The sequence below is a fragment of the Prorops nasuta genome, unplaced genomic scaffold (assembly GCF_024137725.1).
Source record: "Prorops nasuta isolate Cenicafe-Biocafe unplaced genomic scaffold, Cenicafe_Pnas_1.2 PNAS00046, whole genome shotgun sequence".
NCBI classification, from domain to species: Eukaryota; Metazoa; Arthropoda; class Insecta; order Hymenoptera; family Bethylidae; genus Prorops; species Prorops nasuta.
Genome location: NW_027116843.1, coordinates 64,120 through 81,393, shown reverse-complemented (window position 1 = coordinate 81,393; position 17,274 = coordinate 64,120). Strand labels below are relative to the sequence as shown.

Genomic DNA, 17,274 nt, shown 5'->3' with positions numbered 1-17,274 from the left:
ACTCAATGACCCCATGTGACCCACCCTAGTCCTATATAAGTACTCAATGACCCCATGTGACCCCCCCCAGTCCTATATAAGTACTCAATGACCCCAGGTCAGCTACCCTACTCCTATATAAGTACTCAATGACCCCTTGTGACCCACCCTAGTACTATATAAGTACTCAATGGCCCCATGTGACCCACCCTAGTCCTATATAAGTACTCAATGACCCCATGTGACCCCCCCTAGTCCTATATAAGTACTCAATGACCCCAGGTCAGCTACCCTAGTCCTATATAAGTACTCAATGACCCCTTGTGACCCACCCTAGTCCTATATAAGTACTCAATGGCCCCATGTGACCCACCCTAGTCCTATATAAGTACTCAATGACCGCATGTGACCCCCCCTAGTCTTATATAAGTACTCAACGACCCCATGGGACCCACCGTAGTCCTATATAAGTTCTCAATGACCCCATGTGACCCCCTCCCCCTAGTCTTATATAAGTACTCAATGACCGCATTTGACACCCCTTGTCTTATATAAGTACTCAATGACTCCATGTGACTTCCCCCTAGTCCTATATAAGTACTCAATGACCCCATGTGACCCCCCTAGACCTATATAAGTACTCAATGATCCCATGTGACCCTCCCTAGTCCTGTATAAGTACTCAATGACCCCATGGGACCCACCGTAGTCCTATATAAGTTCTCAATGACCCCATGTGACCCCCCCTAGTCCTATATATGTACTCAATGACCCCACGGGACCCCCCCTAGCCCTATATAAGTACTCAATGACCCCATGTGACCCACCCTATTCCTATATATGTACTCTATGACCCATGTGACCCACCCTAGTCCCTATATAAGTACTCAATGACCGCATGTGACCCCCCCTAGTCTTATATAAGTACTCAACGACCCCATGGGACCCACCGTAGTCCTATATAAGTTCTCAATGACCCCATGTGACCCCCTCCCCCTAGTCTTATATAAGTACTCAATGACCGCATTTGACACCCCTTGTCTTATATAAGTACTCAATGACTCCATGTGACTTCCCCCTAGTCCTATATAAGAATTCAATGACCGCATGTGACCCCCCCTAGTCCTATATAAGTACTCAATGACCCCATGTGACCCCCCCTAGTCTTATATAAGTACTCAATGACCCCATGGGACCCACCGTAGTCCTATATAAGTTCTCAATGACTCCATGTGACCCCCCCCCTAGTCCTATATATGTACTCTATGACCCCATGTGACCCACTCTAGTCCTATATAAGTAATCAATGACCCCATGTGACCCACCCTAGTCCTATATAAGTACTCAATGACCCCAGGTCAGCTACCCTACTCCTATATAAGTACTCAATGACCCCTTGTGACCCACCCTAGTCCTATATAAGTACTCAATGGCCCCATGTGACCCACCCTAGTCCTATATAAGTACTCAATGACCGCATGTGACCCCCCCTAGTCTTATATAAGTACTCAACGACCCCATGGGACCCACCGTAGTCCTATATAAGTTCTCAATGACCCCATGTGACCCCCCTAGTCCTATATATATACTCAATGACCCCATGGGACCCACCGTAGTCCTATATAAGTTCTCAATGACCCCATGTGACTTCCCCCTATTCCTATATAAGAATTCAATGACCCCATGTGACCCCCCTAGTCCTATATAAGTACTCAATGACCCCATGTGACCCACCCTACTCCTATATAAGTACTCAATGACCGCATGTGACCCACCCTAGTCCTATATAAGTACACAATGACCCCATGAGACCCACCCTAGTCCTTTATAAGTACTAAATGACCCCATGTGACCCACCCTAGTCCTAAATAAGTTCTCAACGACCCCATGTGACCCACCCTAGTCCTATATAAGTACTCAATGACCCCATGTGACTTCCCCCTAGTTCTATATAAGTACTCAATGACCCCATGTGACCCCCCCCCCCCTAGTCCTATATAAGTACTCAATGACCCCATGAGATCCACCCTAGTCCTATATAAGTACTCAATGACCCCATGTGACCCACCCTAGTCTTATATAAGTATCCAATGACCCCATGTGACCCACCCTAGTGCTATATAAGTGCACAATGACCCCATGTGACCCCCCCCCCTAGTCCTATATAAGTACTCAATGGCCCCATGTGACCCACCCTAGTCCTATATATGTACTCAATGACCGCATGTGACCCCCCCTTGTCTTATATAAGTACTCAATGACCCCATGTGACTTCCCCCTAGTCCTATATAAGTACTCAATGAACCCTTGTGACCCCCCCTGGTCCTATATAAGTACTCAATGACACCATGTGACCCCCCTAGTCCTATATATGTACTATATGACCCTATGTGACCCATTCTAGTCCTATATAAGTAATCAATGACCCCATGTGAACCCCCCTAGTCCTATATAAGTACTCAATGACCCCATGTGACCCACCCTACTCCTATATAAGTACTCAATGACCCCATGGGACCCACCGTAGTCCTATATAAGTTCTCAATGACCCCATGTGACTTCCCCCTATTCCTATATAAGAATTCAATGACCCCATGTGACCCCCCTAGTCCTATATAAGTACTCAATGACCCCATGTGACCCACCCTACTCCTATATAAGTACTCAATGACCGCATGTGACCCACCCTAGTCCTATATAAGTACACAATGACCCCATGAGACCCACCCTAGTCCTTTATAAGTACTAAATGACCTCATGTGACCCACCCTAGTCCTATATAAGTTCTCAACGACCCCATGTGACCCACCCTAGTCCTATATAAGTACTCAATGACCCCATGTGACTTCCCCCTAGTTCTATATAAGTACTCAATGACCCCATGTGACTTCCCCCTAGTCCTATATAAGAATTCAATGACCACATGTGACCCCCCCTAGTCCTATATAAGTACTCAATGACCCCATGTGACCCCCCCTAGTCTTATATAAGTACTCAATGACCCCATGTGACCCCCCCTAGTCCTATATAAGTACTCAATGACCCCATGAGACCCACCCTAGTCCTTTATAAGTACTAAATGACCCCATGTGACCCACCCTAGTCCTATATAAGTTCTCAACGACACCATGTGACCCACCCTAGTCCTATATAAGTACTCAATGACCCCATGTGACTTCCCCCTAGTTCTATATAAGTACTCAATGACCCCATGTGACCCCCCCCCCCTAGTCCTATATAAGTACTCAATGACCCCATGTGATCCACCCTAGTCCTATATAAGTACTCAATGACCCCATGTGACCCACCCTAGAACTATATAAGTACCCAATGACCCCATGTGACCCACCCTAGTCCTATATAAGTAAACAATGACCCCATGTGACCCCCCCCTAGTCCTATGTAAGTACTCAATGACCCCATGTGATCCACCCTAGTCCTATATAAGTACTCAATGACCCCATGTGACCCACCCTAGTCCTATATAAGTACTCAATGACCCCAGGTCAGCTACCCTACTCCTATATAAGTACTCAATAACCCCTTGTGACCCACCCTAGTCCTATATAAGTACTCAAAGGCCCCATGTGACCCACCCTAGTCCTATATAAGTACTCAATGACCCCATGTGACACACCCTAGTCCTATATAAGTACTCAATGGCCCCATGTGACCCCCCTAGTCCTATATAAGTACTCAATGACCCCAGGTCAGCTACCCTACTCCTTAATAAGTACTCAATGACCCCATGTGACCCACCCTAGTCCTATATAAGTACTCAATGGCCCCATGTGACCCACCCTAGTCCTATATAAGTACTCAATGTCCGCATTTGACACCCCTTGTCTTATATAAGTACTCAATTACCCCATGTGACTTCCCCCTAGTCCTATATAAGTACTCAATGACCCCATGTGACCCCCTCTTGTCTTATATAAGTACTCAATGACCCCATGTGATCCACCCTAGTCCTATATAAGTACACAATGGCCCCATGTGACCCACCCTAGTCCTATATAAGTACTCAATGACCGCATGTGACCCCCCCTTGTCTTATATAAGTACTCAATGACCCCATGTGACTTCCCCCTAGTCCTATATAAGTACTCAATGACCCCAGGTCAGCTACCCTACTCCTATATAAGTACTCAATGACCCCTTGTGACCCACCCTAGTCCTATATAAGTACTCAATGGCCCCATGTGACCCACCCTAGTCCTATATAAGTACTCAATGACCCCATGTGACTTCCCCCTAGTCCTATATAAGTACTCAATGACCCCAGGTCAGCTACCCTACTCCTATATAAGTACTCAATGACCCCTTGTGACCCACCCTAGTCCTATATAAGTACACAATGGCCCCATGTGACCCACCCTAGTCCTATATAAGTACTCAATGACCGCATGTGACCCCCCCTTGTCTTATATAAGTACTCAATGACCCCATGTGACTTCCCCCTAGTCCTATATAAGTACTCAATGAACCCTTGTGACCCCCCCTAGTCCTATATAAGTACTCAATGACCCCACGTGACACCCCTAGTCCTATATAAGTACTCAATGACCCCATGGGACCCACCGTAGTCCTATATAAGTTCTCAATGACCCCATGTGACCCCCCCTAGTCCTATATATGTACTCAATGACCCCATGGGACCCACCGTAGTCATATATAAGTTCTCAATGACCCCATGTGACCCCCCCTAGTCCTATATATGTACTCTATGACCCTATGTGACCCACTCTAGTCCTATATAAGTAATCAATGACCCCATGTGAACCCCCCTAGTCCTATATAAGTACTCAATGACCCCATGTGACCCACCCTAGTCCTATATAAGTACTCAATGACCCCATGTGACCCACCCTAGTCCTATATAAGTACTCAATGACCCCATGAGACCCACCCTAGTCCTTTATAAGTACTAAATGACCCCATGTGACCCACCCTAGTCCTATATAAGTTCTCAACGACCCCATGTGACCCACCCTAGTCCTATATAAGTACTCAATGACCGTATGTGACCCCCCCCCTTGTCTTATATAAGTACTCAATGACCCCATGTGACTTCCCCCTAGTCCTATATAAGTACTCAATGAACCCTTGTGACCCCCCCTAGTCCTATATAAGTACTCAATGACCCCACGTGACACCCCTAGTCCTATATAAGTACTCAATGACCCCATGGGACCCACCGTAGTCCTATATAAGTTCTCAATGACCCCATGTGACCCCCCCTAGTCCTATATATGTACTCAATGACCCCATGGGACCCACCGTAGTCCTATATAAGTTCTCAATGACCCCATGTGACCCCCCCTAGTCCTATATATGTACTCTATGACCCTATGTGACCCACTCTAGTCCTATATAAGTAATCAATGACCCCATGTGAACCCCCCTAGTCCTATATAAGTACTCAATGACCCCATGTGACCCACCCTAGTCCTATATAAGTACTCAATGACCCCATGTGACCCACCCTAGTCCTATATAAGTACTCAATGACCCCATGAGACCCACCCTAGTCCTTTATAAGTACTAAATGACCCCATGTGACCCACCCTAGTCCTATATAAGTTCTCAACGACCCCATGTGACCCACCCTAGTCCTATATAAGTACTCAATGACCCCATGTGACTTCCCCCTAGTTCTATATAAGTACTCAATGACCCCATGTGACCCACCCTAGAACTATATAAGTACCCAATGACCCCATGTGACCCACCCTAGTCCTATATAAGTAAACAATGACCCCATGTGACCCCCCCCCTAGTCCTATGTAAGTACTCATTGACCCCATGTGATCCACCCTAGTCCTATATAAGTACTCAATGACCCCATGTGACCCACCCTAGTCCTATATAAGTACTCAATGACCCCATGTGACCCCCCCTAGTCCTATAAAAGTACTCAATGACCCCAGGTCAGCTTCCCTACTCCTATATAAGTACTCAATGACCCCTTGTGACCCACCCTAGTCCTATATAAGTACTCAATGGCCCCATGTGACCCACCCTAGTCCTATATAAGTACTCAATGACCGCATGTGACCCCCTCTTGTCTTATATAAGTACTCAATGACCCCATGTGACTTCCCCCTAGTCCTATATAAGAATTCAATGACCCCATGTGACCCCCCCTAGTCATATATAAGTACTCAATGACCCATGTGACCCCCCCTAGTCTTATATAAGTACTCAACGACCCCATGGGACCCACCGTAGTCCTATATAAGTTCTCAATGACCCCATGTGACCCCCCTAGTCCTATATATATACTCAATGACCCCATGTGACCCCCCCCCTAGTCCTATATAAGTACACAATGACCCCATGTGACCCCCCCCTAGTCCTATATAAGTACTCAATGACCCCATGTGATCCACCCTAGTCCTATATAAGTACTCAATGACACCATGTGACCCACCCTAGTCCTATATGAGTACTCAATGACCCCATGTGACCCCCCCTAGTATTATATAAGTACTCAATGACCCCAGGTCAGCTACCCTACTCCTATATAAGTACCCAATAACCCCATGTGACCCACCCTAGTCCTATATAAGTACACAATGACACCATGTGACCCCCCCCCCCTAGTCCTATATAAGTACTCAATGACCCCATGTGATCCACCCTAGTCCTATATAAGTACTCAATGGCCCCATGTGACCCACCCTAGTCCTATATAAGTACTCAATGACCGCATGTGACCCCCCCTTGTCTTATATAAGTACTCAATGACCCCATGTGATCCACCCTAGTCCTATATAAGTACTCAATGAACCCTTGTGACCCCCCCTAGTCCTATATAAGTACTCATTGACCCCACGTGACACCCCTAGTCCTATATAAGTACTCAATGACCCCATGGGACCCACCGTAGTCCTATATAAGTTCCCAATGACCCCATGTGACCCCCCCTAGTCCTATATATGTACTCAATGACCCCATGGGACCCACCGTAGTCCTATATAAGTTCTCAATGACCCCATGTGACCCCCCCTAGTCCTATATAAGTACTCAATGACCCCAGGTCAGCTACCCTACTCCTATATAAGTACTCAATGACCCCTTGTGACCCACCCTAGTCCTATATAAGTACTCAAAGGCCCCATGTGACCCACCCGAGTCCTATATAAGTACTCAATGACCGCATGTGACCCCCCCCCTTGTCTTATATAAGTACTCAATGACTCCATGTGACTTCCCCCTAGTCCTATATAAGTATTCAATGACCCCATGTGATCCACCCTAGTCCTATATAAGTACTCAATGAACCCTTGTGACCCCCCCTAGTCCTATATAAGTACTCATTGACCCCACGTGACCCCCCTACTCCTATATAAGTACTCAATGACCACTTGTGACCCACCCTACTCCTATATAAGTACCCAATGACCCCATGTGACCCACCCTAGTCCTATATAAGTACACAATGACCCCATGTGACCCCCCCCCCCTAGTCCTATATAAGTACACAATGACCCCATGTGACCCACCCTAGTCCTATATAAGTACTCAATGACCCCATGTGACCCACCCTAGTCCTATATAAGTACTCAATGACCCCTTGTGACCCACCCTAGTCCTATATAAGTACCCAATGACCCCATGTGTCCCACCCTAGTCCTATACAAGTAAACAATGACCCCATGTGACCCCCCCCCCTAGTTCTATATAAGTACTCAATGACCCCATGTGATCCACCCTAGTCCTATATAAGTACTCAATGACCCCATGTGACCCACCCTAGTCCTATATAAGTACTCAATGACCCCATGTGACCCCCCCTAGTCCTATATAAGTACTCAATGACCCCAGGTCAGCTACCCTACTCCTATATAAGTACTCAATGACCCCTTGTGACCCACCCTAGTCCTATATAAGTACTCAAAGGCCCCATGTGACCCACCCGAGTCCTATATAAGTACTCAATGACCGCATGTGACCCCCCCCCCCTTGTCTTATATAAGTACTCAATGACTCCATGTGACTTCCCCCTAGTCCTATATAAGTTCTCAATGACCCCATGTGACCCCCCCTTGTCCTATATATATACTCAATGACCCCATGGGACCCACCGTAGTCCTATATAAGTTCTCAATGACCCCATGTGACCCCCCCTAGTCCTATATATGTACTCTATGACCCCATGTGACTTCCCCCTAGTCCTATATAAGAATTTAATGACACCATGTGACCCCCCCCTAGTCCTATATAAGTACTCAATGACCCCATGTGACCCACCCTAGTCCTATATAAGTACTCAATGACCCCATGTGACCCACCCTAGTCCTATATAAGTACTCAATGGCCCCATGTGACCACCCCTAGTCCTATATAAGTACTCAATGACCCCAGGTCAGCTACCCTACTCCTTAATAAGTACTCAATGACCCCATGTGACCCACCCTAGTCCTATATAAGTACTCAATGGCCCCATGTGACCCACCCTAGTCCTATATAAGTACTCAATGACCGCATTTGACCCCCCCTTGTCTTATATAAGTACTCAATGACCCCATGTGACTTCCCCCTAGTCCTATATAAGTACTAAATGACCCCATGTGACCCCCCTAGACCTATATAAGTACTCAATGATCCCATGTGACCCTCCCTAGTCCTGTATAAGTACTCAATAACCCCTTGGGACCCACCGTAGTCCTATATAAGTTCTCAATGACCCCATGTGACCCCCCCTAGTCCTATATATGTACTCAATGACCCCACGGGACCCCCCCCCCTAGTCCTATATAAGTACTCAATGACCACATGTGACCCACCTTATTCCTATATAAGTTCTCAATGACCCCATGTGACCCCCCCTAGTCCTATATATGTACTCTATGACCCTATGTGACCCACTCTAGTCCTATATAAGTAATCAATGACCCCATGTGAACCCCCCTAGTCCTATATAAGTACTCAATGTCCCCTTGTGACCTACCCTACTCCTATATAAGTACTCAATGACCCCATGTGACCCACCCTAGTCCTATATAAGTACTCAATGACCCCATGTGACCCACCCTAGTCCTATATAAGTACTCAATGACCCCATGAGACCCACCCTAGTCCTTTATAAGTACTAAATGACCCCATGTGACCCACCCTAGTCCTTATAAGTTCTCAACGACCCCATGTGACCCACCCTAGTCCTATATATGTACTCAATGACCCCATGTGACTTCCCCTTAGTTCTATATAAGTACTCAATGACCCCATGTGACCCCCCCCCCCTAGTCCTATATAAGTACTCAATGACCCCAGGTCAGCTACCCTACTCCTATATACGTACTCAATGACCCCTTGTGACCCACCCTAGTCCTATATAAGTACCCAATGACCCCATGTGACCCACCCTAGTCCTATATAAGTAAACAATGACCCCATGTGACCCCCCCCCCTAGTCCTATATAAGTACTCAATGACCCCATGTGATCCAACCTAGTCCTATATAAGTACTCAATGACCCCATGGACCCACCCTAGTCCTATATAAGTACTCAATGACCCCATGCGACCCCCCCTAGTCCTATATAAGTACTCAATGACCCCAGGTCAACTACCCTACTCCTATATAAGTACTCAATGGCCCCTTGTGACCCACCCTAGTCCTATATAAGTACTCAAAGGCCCCATGTGACCCACCCTAGTCCTATATAAGTACTCAATGACCGCATGTGACCCCCCCTTGTCTTATATAAGTACTCAATGACCCCATGTGACTTCCCCCTAATTCTATATAAGTACTCAATGACCCCATGTGACCCCCCCCTAGTCCTATATAAGTTCTCAATGACCCCATGTGATCCACCCTAGTCCTATATAAGTACTCAATGACCCCATGTGACCCACCCTAGTCCTATATAAGTACCTAATGACCCCATGTGACCCACCCTAGTCCTATATAAGTACACAATGACCCCATGTGACCCCCCCCCTAGTCCTATATAAGTACTCAATGACCCCATGTGATCCACCCTAGTCCTATATAAGTACTCAATGACCCCATGTGACTTCCTCCTAGTCCTATATAAGTACTCAATGAACCCTTGTGACCCCCCCTAGTCCTATATAACTACTCAATGACCCCATGTGACCCCCCTAGTCCTATATAAGTACTCAATGACCCCATGGGACCCACCGTAGTCCTATATAAGTTCTCAATGACCCCATGTGACCCCCCCTAGTCCTATATATGTACTCAATGACCCCATGGGACACACCGTAGTCCTATATAAGTTCTCAATGACCCCATGTGACCCCCCCTAGTCCTATATATGTACTCTATGACCCTATGTGACCCACTCTAGTCCTATATAAGTAATCAATGACCCCATGTGAACCCCCCTAGTCCTATATAAGTACTCAATGACCCCTTGTGACCCACCCTACTCCTATATAAGTACTCAATGACCCCATGTGACCCACCCTAGTCCTATATAAGTACTCAATGACCCCATGTGACCCACCCTAGTCCTATATAAGTACTCAATGACCCCATGAGACCCACCCTAGTCCTTTATAAGTACTAAAGGACCCCATGTGACCCACCCTAGTCCTATATAAGTTCTCAACGACCCCATGTGTTTGACCCACCCTAGTCCTATATATGTACTCAATGACCCCATGTGACTTCCCCTTAGTTCTATATAAGTACTCAATGACCCCATGTGACCCCCCCCCCTAGTCCTATATAAGTACTCAATGACCCCAGGTCAGCTAACCTACTCCTATATAAGTACTCAATGACCCCTTGTGACCCACCCTAGTCCTATATAAGTACCCAATGACCCCATGTGACCCACCCTAGTCCTATATAAGTAAACAATGACCCCATGTGACCCCCCCCCCCCCTAGTCCTATATAAGTAATCAATGACTCCATGTGAACCCCCCTAGTCCTATATAAGTACTCAAAGGCCCCATGTGACCCACCCTAGTCCTATATAAGTACTCAATGACCGCATGTGACCCCCCCTTGTCTTATATAAGTACTCAATGACCCCATGTGACTTCCCCCTAGTCCTATATAAGTATTCAATGACCCCATGTGACCCCCCCTAGTCCTATATAAGTATATAATGACCCCATGTGACCCCCCCTAGTTTTATATAAGTACTCAATGATCCCATGTGACCCACCCTACTCCTATATAAGTACTCAATGACCCCATGTGACCCACTTTAGTCCTATATAAGAATTCAATGACCCCATGTGACCCCCCCTAGTCCTATATAAGTACTCAATGACCCCATGTGACCTCCCCTAGTCTTATATAAGTACTCAATGACCCCATGGGACCCACCGTAGTCCTATATAAGTTCTCAATGACCCCATGTGTGACCCACCCTAGTCCTATATATATACTCAATGACCCCATGGGACCCACCCTAGTCCTATATAAGTACTCAATGATCCCATCTGACCCCCCCCCCCTCTAGTCCTATATAACTACTCAATGACAGCATGTGACAAACCCTAGTACTATATAAGTACTCAATGACCCCATGTGACCCACCCTAGTCCTATATAAGTAGTCAATGACCCCATGTGACCTACCCTAGTCCTATATAAGTACTCAATGACCCCATGAGACCCACCCTAGTCCTTTATAAGTACTAAATGACCCCATGTGACCCACCCTAGTCCTATATAAGTTCTCAACGACCCCATGTGTGTGACCCACCCTAGTCCTATATATGTACTCAATGACCCCATGTGACTTCCCCTTAGTTCTATATAAGTACTCAATGACCCCATGTGACCCCCCCCCCCTAGTCCTATATAAGTACTCAATGACCACAGGTCAGCTAACCTACTCCTATATAAGTACTCAATGACCCCTTGTGACCCACCCTAGTCCTATATAAGTACTCAATGACCCCATGTGACCCACCCTAGTCCTATATAAGTACTCAATGACCCCATGAGACCCACCCTAGTCCTTTATAAGTACTAAATGACCCCATGTGACCCACCCTAGTCCTATATAAGTTCTCAACGACCCCATGTGTGTGACCCACCCTAGTCCTATATATGTACTCAATGACCCCATGTGACTTCCCCTTAGTTCTATATAAGTACTCAATGACCCCATGTGACCCCCCCCCCTAGTCCTATATAAGTACTCAATGACCCCAGGTCAGCTAACCTACTCCTATATAAGTACTCAATGACCCCTTGTGACCCACCCTAGTCCTATATAAGTACCCAATGACCCCATGTGACCCACCCTAGTCCTATATAAGTAAACAATGACCCCATGTGACCCCCCCCCCCCTAGTCCTATATAAGTACTCAATGACCCCATGTGATCCACCCTAGTCCTATATAAGTACTCAATGACCCCATGTGACCCACCCTAGTCCTATATAAGTACTCAATGACCCCATGCGACCCCTCCTAGTCCTATATAAGTACTCAATGACCCCAGGTCAACTACCCTACTCCTATATAAGTACTCAATGGCCCCTTGTGACCCACCCTAGTCCTATATAAGTACTCAAAGGCCCCATGTGACCCACCCTAGTCCTATATAAGTACTCAATGACCGCATGTGACCCCCCCTTGTCTTATATAAGTACTCAATGACCCCATGTGACTTCCCCCTAGTCCTATATAAGTATTCAATGACCCCATGTGACCCCCCCTAGTCCTATATAAGTATATAATGACCCCATGTGACCCCCCCTAGTTTTATATAAGTACTCAATGATCCCATGTGACCCACCCTACTCCTATATAAGTACTCAATGACCCCATGTGACCCACTTTAGTCCTATATAAGAATTCAATGACCCCATGTGACCCCCCCTAGTCCTATATAAGTTCTCAATGACCCCATGTGACCTCCCCTAGTCTTATATAAGTACTCAATGACCCCATGGGACCTACCCTAGTCCTATATAAGTACTCAATGATCCCATCTGACCCCCCCCCCCCTCTAGTCCTATATAACTACTCAATGACAGCATGTGACAAACCCTAGTACTATATAAGTACTCAATGACCCCATGTGACCCACCCTAGTCCTATATAAGTAGTCAATGACCCCATGTGACCCACCCTAGTCCTATATAAGTACTCAATGACCCCATGAGACCCACCCTAGTCCTTTATAAGTACTAAATGACCCCATGTGACCCACCCTAGTCCTATATAAGTTCTCAACGACCCCATGTGTGTGACCCACCCTAGTCCTATATATGTACTCAATGACCCCATGTGACTTCCCCTTAGTTCTATATAAGTACTCAATGACCCCATGTGACCCCCCCCCCCTAGTCCTATATAAGTACTCAATGACCACAGGTCAGCTAACCTACTCCTATATAAGTACTCAATGACCCCTTGTGACCCACCCTAGTCCTATATAAGTACCCAATGACCCCATGTGACCCACCCTAGTCCTATATAAGTAAACAATGACCTCATGTGACCCCCCCCCCTAGTCCTATATAAGTACTCAATGACCCCATGTGATCCACCCTAGTCCTATATAAGTACTCAATGACCCCATGTGACCCACCCTAGTCCTATATAAGTACTCAATGACCCCATGCGACCCCCCCCTAGTCCTATATAAGTACTCAATGACCCCAGGTCAACTACCCTACTCCTATATAAGTACTCAATGGCCGGAGGACTTCCGTTTCCGGTGTGTGGATGAGTAAATGGAGTGAGTGAGTGAGAGGTTGAGAAAGAGAAAAAGAAAGGTTAGTGCGAAAAGCGGAGAATAGGGAGTAGAAGGGAAAGAAGAGGAGAAGAAGGGCGAGTAGAAGGGATATAAGGGAAAGGGAGGGAAGGGAAAACAGAGTGAAAACGGGAGAAGGAAAGGGAGGCGAGATTTTAGAGGTTAGGAAGGAAGGCGCGAAAGTGACGGTGTGAGACAGGAAGGATAAGGAGGAAAGGAGAGAGTAGGGACACCTGTTGGGAAGAAAAGGAAGGAGTGGGAGGTCGGTAAAGTAGAAAGGAGTAGGAAAGCAGGGAAATGGAGGGAAAGGGAGATAAATCGGGGAAGGATGAAGGGAGGAGAGAGGAAAGAAGAGATGAGGAGGGGAAGGAGAGAGAGGGGGGGAGAATTAACATAGGGAGACTGATAAAGAACAGAGGGGAAGGAGAGAGGAGGAGGACGGAGAGTATGGGAAGTATGGAGGAGTATTTGAGTGGGAAGAGAAAGGACAGGGAGGAAGAGGAGGAGAGAGGAAAGGGGGACAGATGGGCCTTTAAGAAGAGTGCCAGGGTGGCAAGATCGCCGGAGAAGGGAGAAGAAGGGGGAATAGAGAAGGTAATGAAGGCGATAGAAAGCATGAGTAGGAAGATAGACGGGATAGAGGAAGGAAAGAAGGAGATATTAAGGAAAATAGAGGAAGTGAGAGATGAAATGGAGAAGGATAGGAGAGAGTGGAGGGGGGAGATAGAGGGGTTGAAGGGGAGAATGGAGGCGCTGGAGAGAAAAGAGAGGGAGAGGGAGAAGCAGGAGAGAGGGGAAGGGAAGGAGGGCAAAGGAAAGGGGGAGAGCGTGATGGAGGAGAGGATAAAGAGATTGGAAAGGGAGAAAGAAAGAGAGGAGAGAGAGAGGAAAAGGAATAACATAGTAGTGTGGGGGATGGAAAACGAAGAGGGGGGCGAAGAGAGAGTAAGGGAGGAAGTAAGAAAGATATTGGAGGTGATAGGGGTGAAGGAAGGAGTGAAGGAGGTGAGGGTGTTGAGAGGAATGAAGGGAGAAGGGAGAAAAGGGGTAGAGGTGAGGTTGGAGAGCAGGGAAATAAAAAGGAGGGTGATGGAGGGGAAAAGTAGATTGAGAGGGAGGAAGGAAAGAATAGAGGACGATTTGACGTGGGAGGAAAGGAGGATAATGGGAAGGATGAAAGAGATAGCCGAGGGGAGGAGAAGGAAAGGAGAAAGGGTAAGGGTGGGGTATATGAAATTATGGGTGAATGATGAGGAGTGGAGATGGAACGAGTGGAAAGGTGGATTATGGAACAAGGAAGGAAAGGGATGGGAGGAGGAAGGAGTAAGAGGAAATTTTGGGATAAGAGAAGGGAGAAGGGATGGGAAAGTATAGAGAAAAGAGGGGATGAAAGGAGAGAGATGGAGAAGAAGGAGGATGGGAGGAAAAAGGAAAGGAAGGGAAAGGGGGAAGAGGGGGATAGGAAAGAGTGGAGTAGAAGAGAAAGAGGAAGAGGAAAGGACGGAAAGGAGAAGGGAGGAGGAATAGAAATCGCGTTTTGGAATGTAGCAGGGGTGACAAATAAAGATGACGACTTTTGGCAGAGGATAGGGAGGTGGGATGTGGTGTGTTTGGTGGAAACATGGTTAGAAGAAAAAGGATGGAATGCGCTGAGGAAGAAGTTACCAAAAGGATTTGAATGGTGGGTGCAGTGGGCGAGAAGGCAGGAAAAAAAGGGGAGGGTAAAAGGAGGGATAGTGATGGGAGTGAAGGAAGGAATCAAGGGAAAGAGGAAAGGAGAGGAGAGGGAGGAGGAGGGGATCATGGAGATAGAGGTGAAGATAGGGAAAGAGGAGTGGAGGATAATAGGGGTGTACGTTGGGAAGGGGATGAGGAACATAGAGGATGGGCTGAGGAGGGTGGTGGAAAGGGAGCAGGGGAAGAAGTGTATGATAGGGGGGGACTGGAATGCAAGAATTGGAGAGACGAGGGAGGAGGAAGGGGAGGAGGGAAGAACGGAAACGGGGAGAAGGTCGAAGGATAAGGTAGTGAATGCAGAGGGGAGGAGAATGATGGAACTGATGGGAGAGATGGGGCTAGAGGTTTTTAATGGGGCAGTGAATGGGGACAAGGAAGGAGAATACACGTACGTAGGGCATATGGGAAGGTCGGTAATTGATTTTGTGGTAGGAGACAGGGAGACAAGGGAGGAGATAAGAGAGATGGAGGTGGAGGTGAGGGTAGAGTCGGACCATTTGCCAATAGTGGTAAAGTTGAGCAAGGAGAGGAGGAAGGGTGGGAAGAGGGAGAAGTGGGGGGGGAGTGAGGAGAGGTTGGGACAAGGAGCAGTTGGAGAGATATAAAAAGAGAGTGGAGGAGGTAGGATGGGAGGAGGTGGAAGATGTAAAGGAAAGATGGGAAAGGCTGCAAGAGAGAGTAAAGAAAGTGGTGGAGGAAGTGAAGAAGGAAAGGACAGAAGGGGAGGGAAGGAAGAGGGGATGGTGGGATGAGGAATGCAGAGAGGGGAAGGGGGAGCTGAGGAAGAAGTTGAGGGGGTGGTTAAGAGGATCAGGAGGGAAGGAGGAATATATAAAAGAGAAGAGAAAGTACAGAGAGAAGTGTGGAGAAAAGAAAGAGAAGTGGAGGGAGGAATGTTATAAAGAGATGGACATGGCGAGAACAGAGGCAGATGTGTGGGAGATTATAAGGAGGAGTAGAAGGAGAGGAATTAACAGAGTGGAGGAGATAGAAATGAGGGTATGGGATGAATTTTTTAGGGAACTGTTAGGGGGGAGAAGAGGGGAAAGGGAGGAGAGAAGTGAGAGGAAGAAGGGGAGAGAGGGAGGAATAGAAGAGAAAGAGGTAGAGAAACAGATAGAGAGGCTAAAGGGAGGGAAGGCGGCAGGGGAAAACGAGTTAGGAAATGAAGTATGGAAATGGGGAGGGAAAGGGGTGAGAAAAGAAGCGTGGAGAGTATGTGATGAGGTATGGAGGGGAGGGGGATGGCCGAAGGGGTGGGAAGTGGGAATAATAGTGCCGATAAGAAAGAAGGGGGAGGGGAAGGAGGTAGGGGATTACAGAGGGGTGACGTTAATGGACACATTGGCGAAGGTGTATGTAGGGGTACTAGGAGAAAGATTGGAAAAGGAGATAGAAGAAAAGAAAATGGTTGGAGAAGGGCAGACAGGTTTCAGGAGAGGGAGGGGGGTGATGGAGAACATATACACGATGAACTACCTGGTGAATAGGGAACTGGAAGGGGGGAGGGGAGGGATGGTTGGGTGCTTCATAGACATCAAGGCGGCGTTCGATAGGGTGGACAGGGAGATATTGTGGGAGGTACTGGAAAGAAAGGGGGTAAGCGAAGATCTGAGAGAGGCGATAAAAGAGGCATACGGAGAAACAGCATGTAGGGTAAGGAGAGGAAAGGAGTTGGGAGAAAAATTTTGGACGGGAAGGGGACTAAAGCAGGGATGCCCGATGAGCGCGAAGCTGTTCATAGTATATATAGCAGAGTTAGAAGAAAGACTAGAGGAGAGGGGGAAAGGAGGGATACAGTTGGGAGCAGGGAGGATATACTCGTTGGCGTATGCGGACGACATAGTGGTGG

The 17,274-nt window shown here is 47.1% G+C and overlaps 1 protein-coding gene across 1 annotated transcript; it reads left to right on the top strand.

Annotated features, from left to right (window-relative positions):
* The first annotated feature begins 13,982 nt into the window (after window positions 1-13,982).
* LOC136784095 (golgin subfamily A member 6-like protein 22) lies at window positions 13,983-15,059 on the top strand. The gene has a single exon (XM_066744598.1). It carries the CDS (start codon window positions 13,983-13,985, stop codon window positions 15,057-15,059), a length of 1,077 nt encoding a protein of 358 aa, XP_066600695.1.
* Window positions 15,060-17,274: the final 2,215 nt, after the last annotated feature.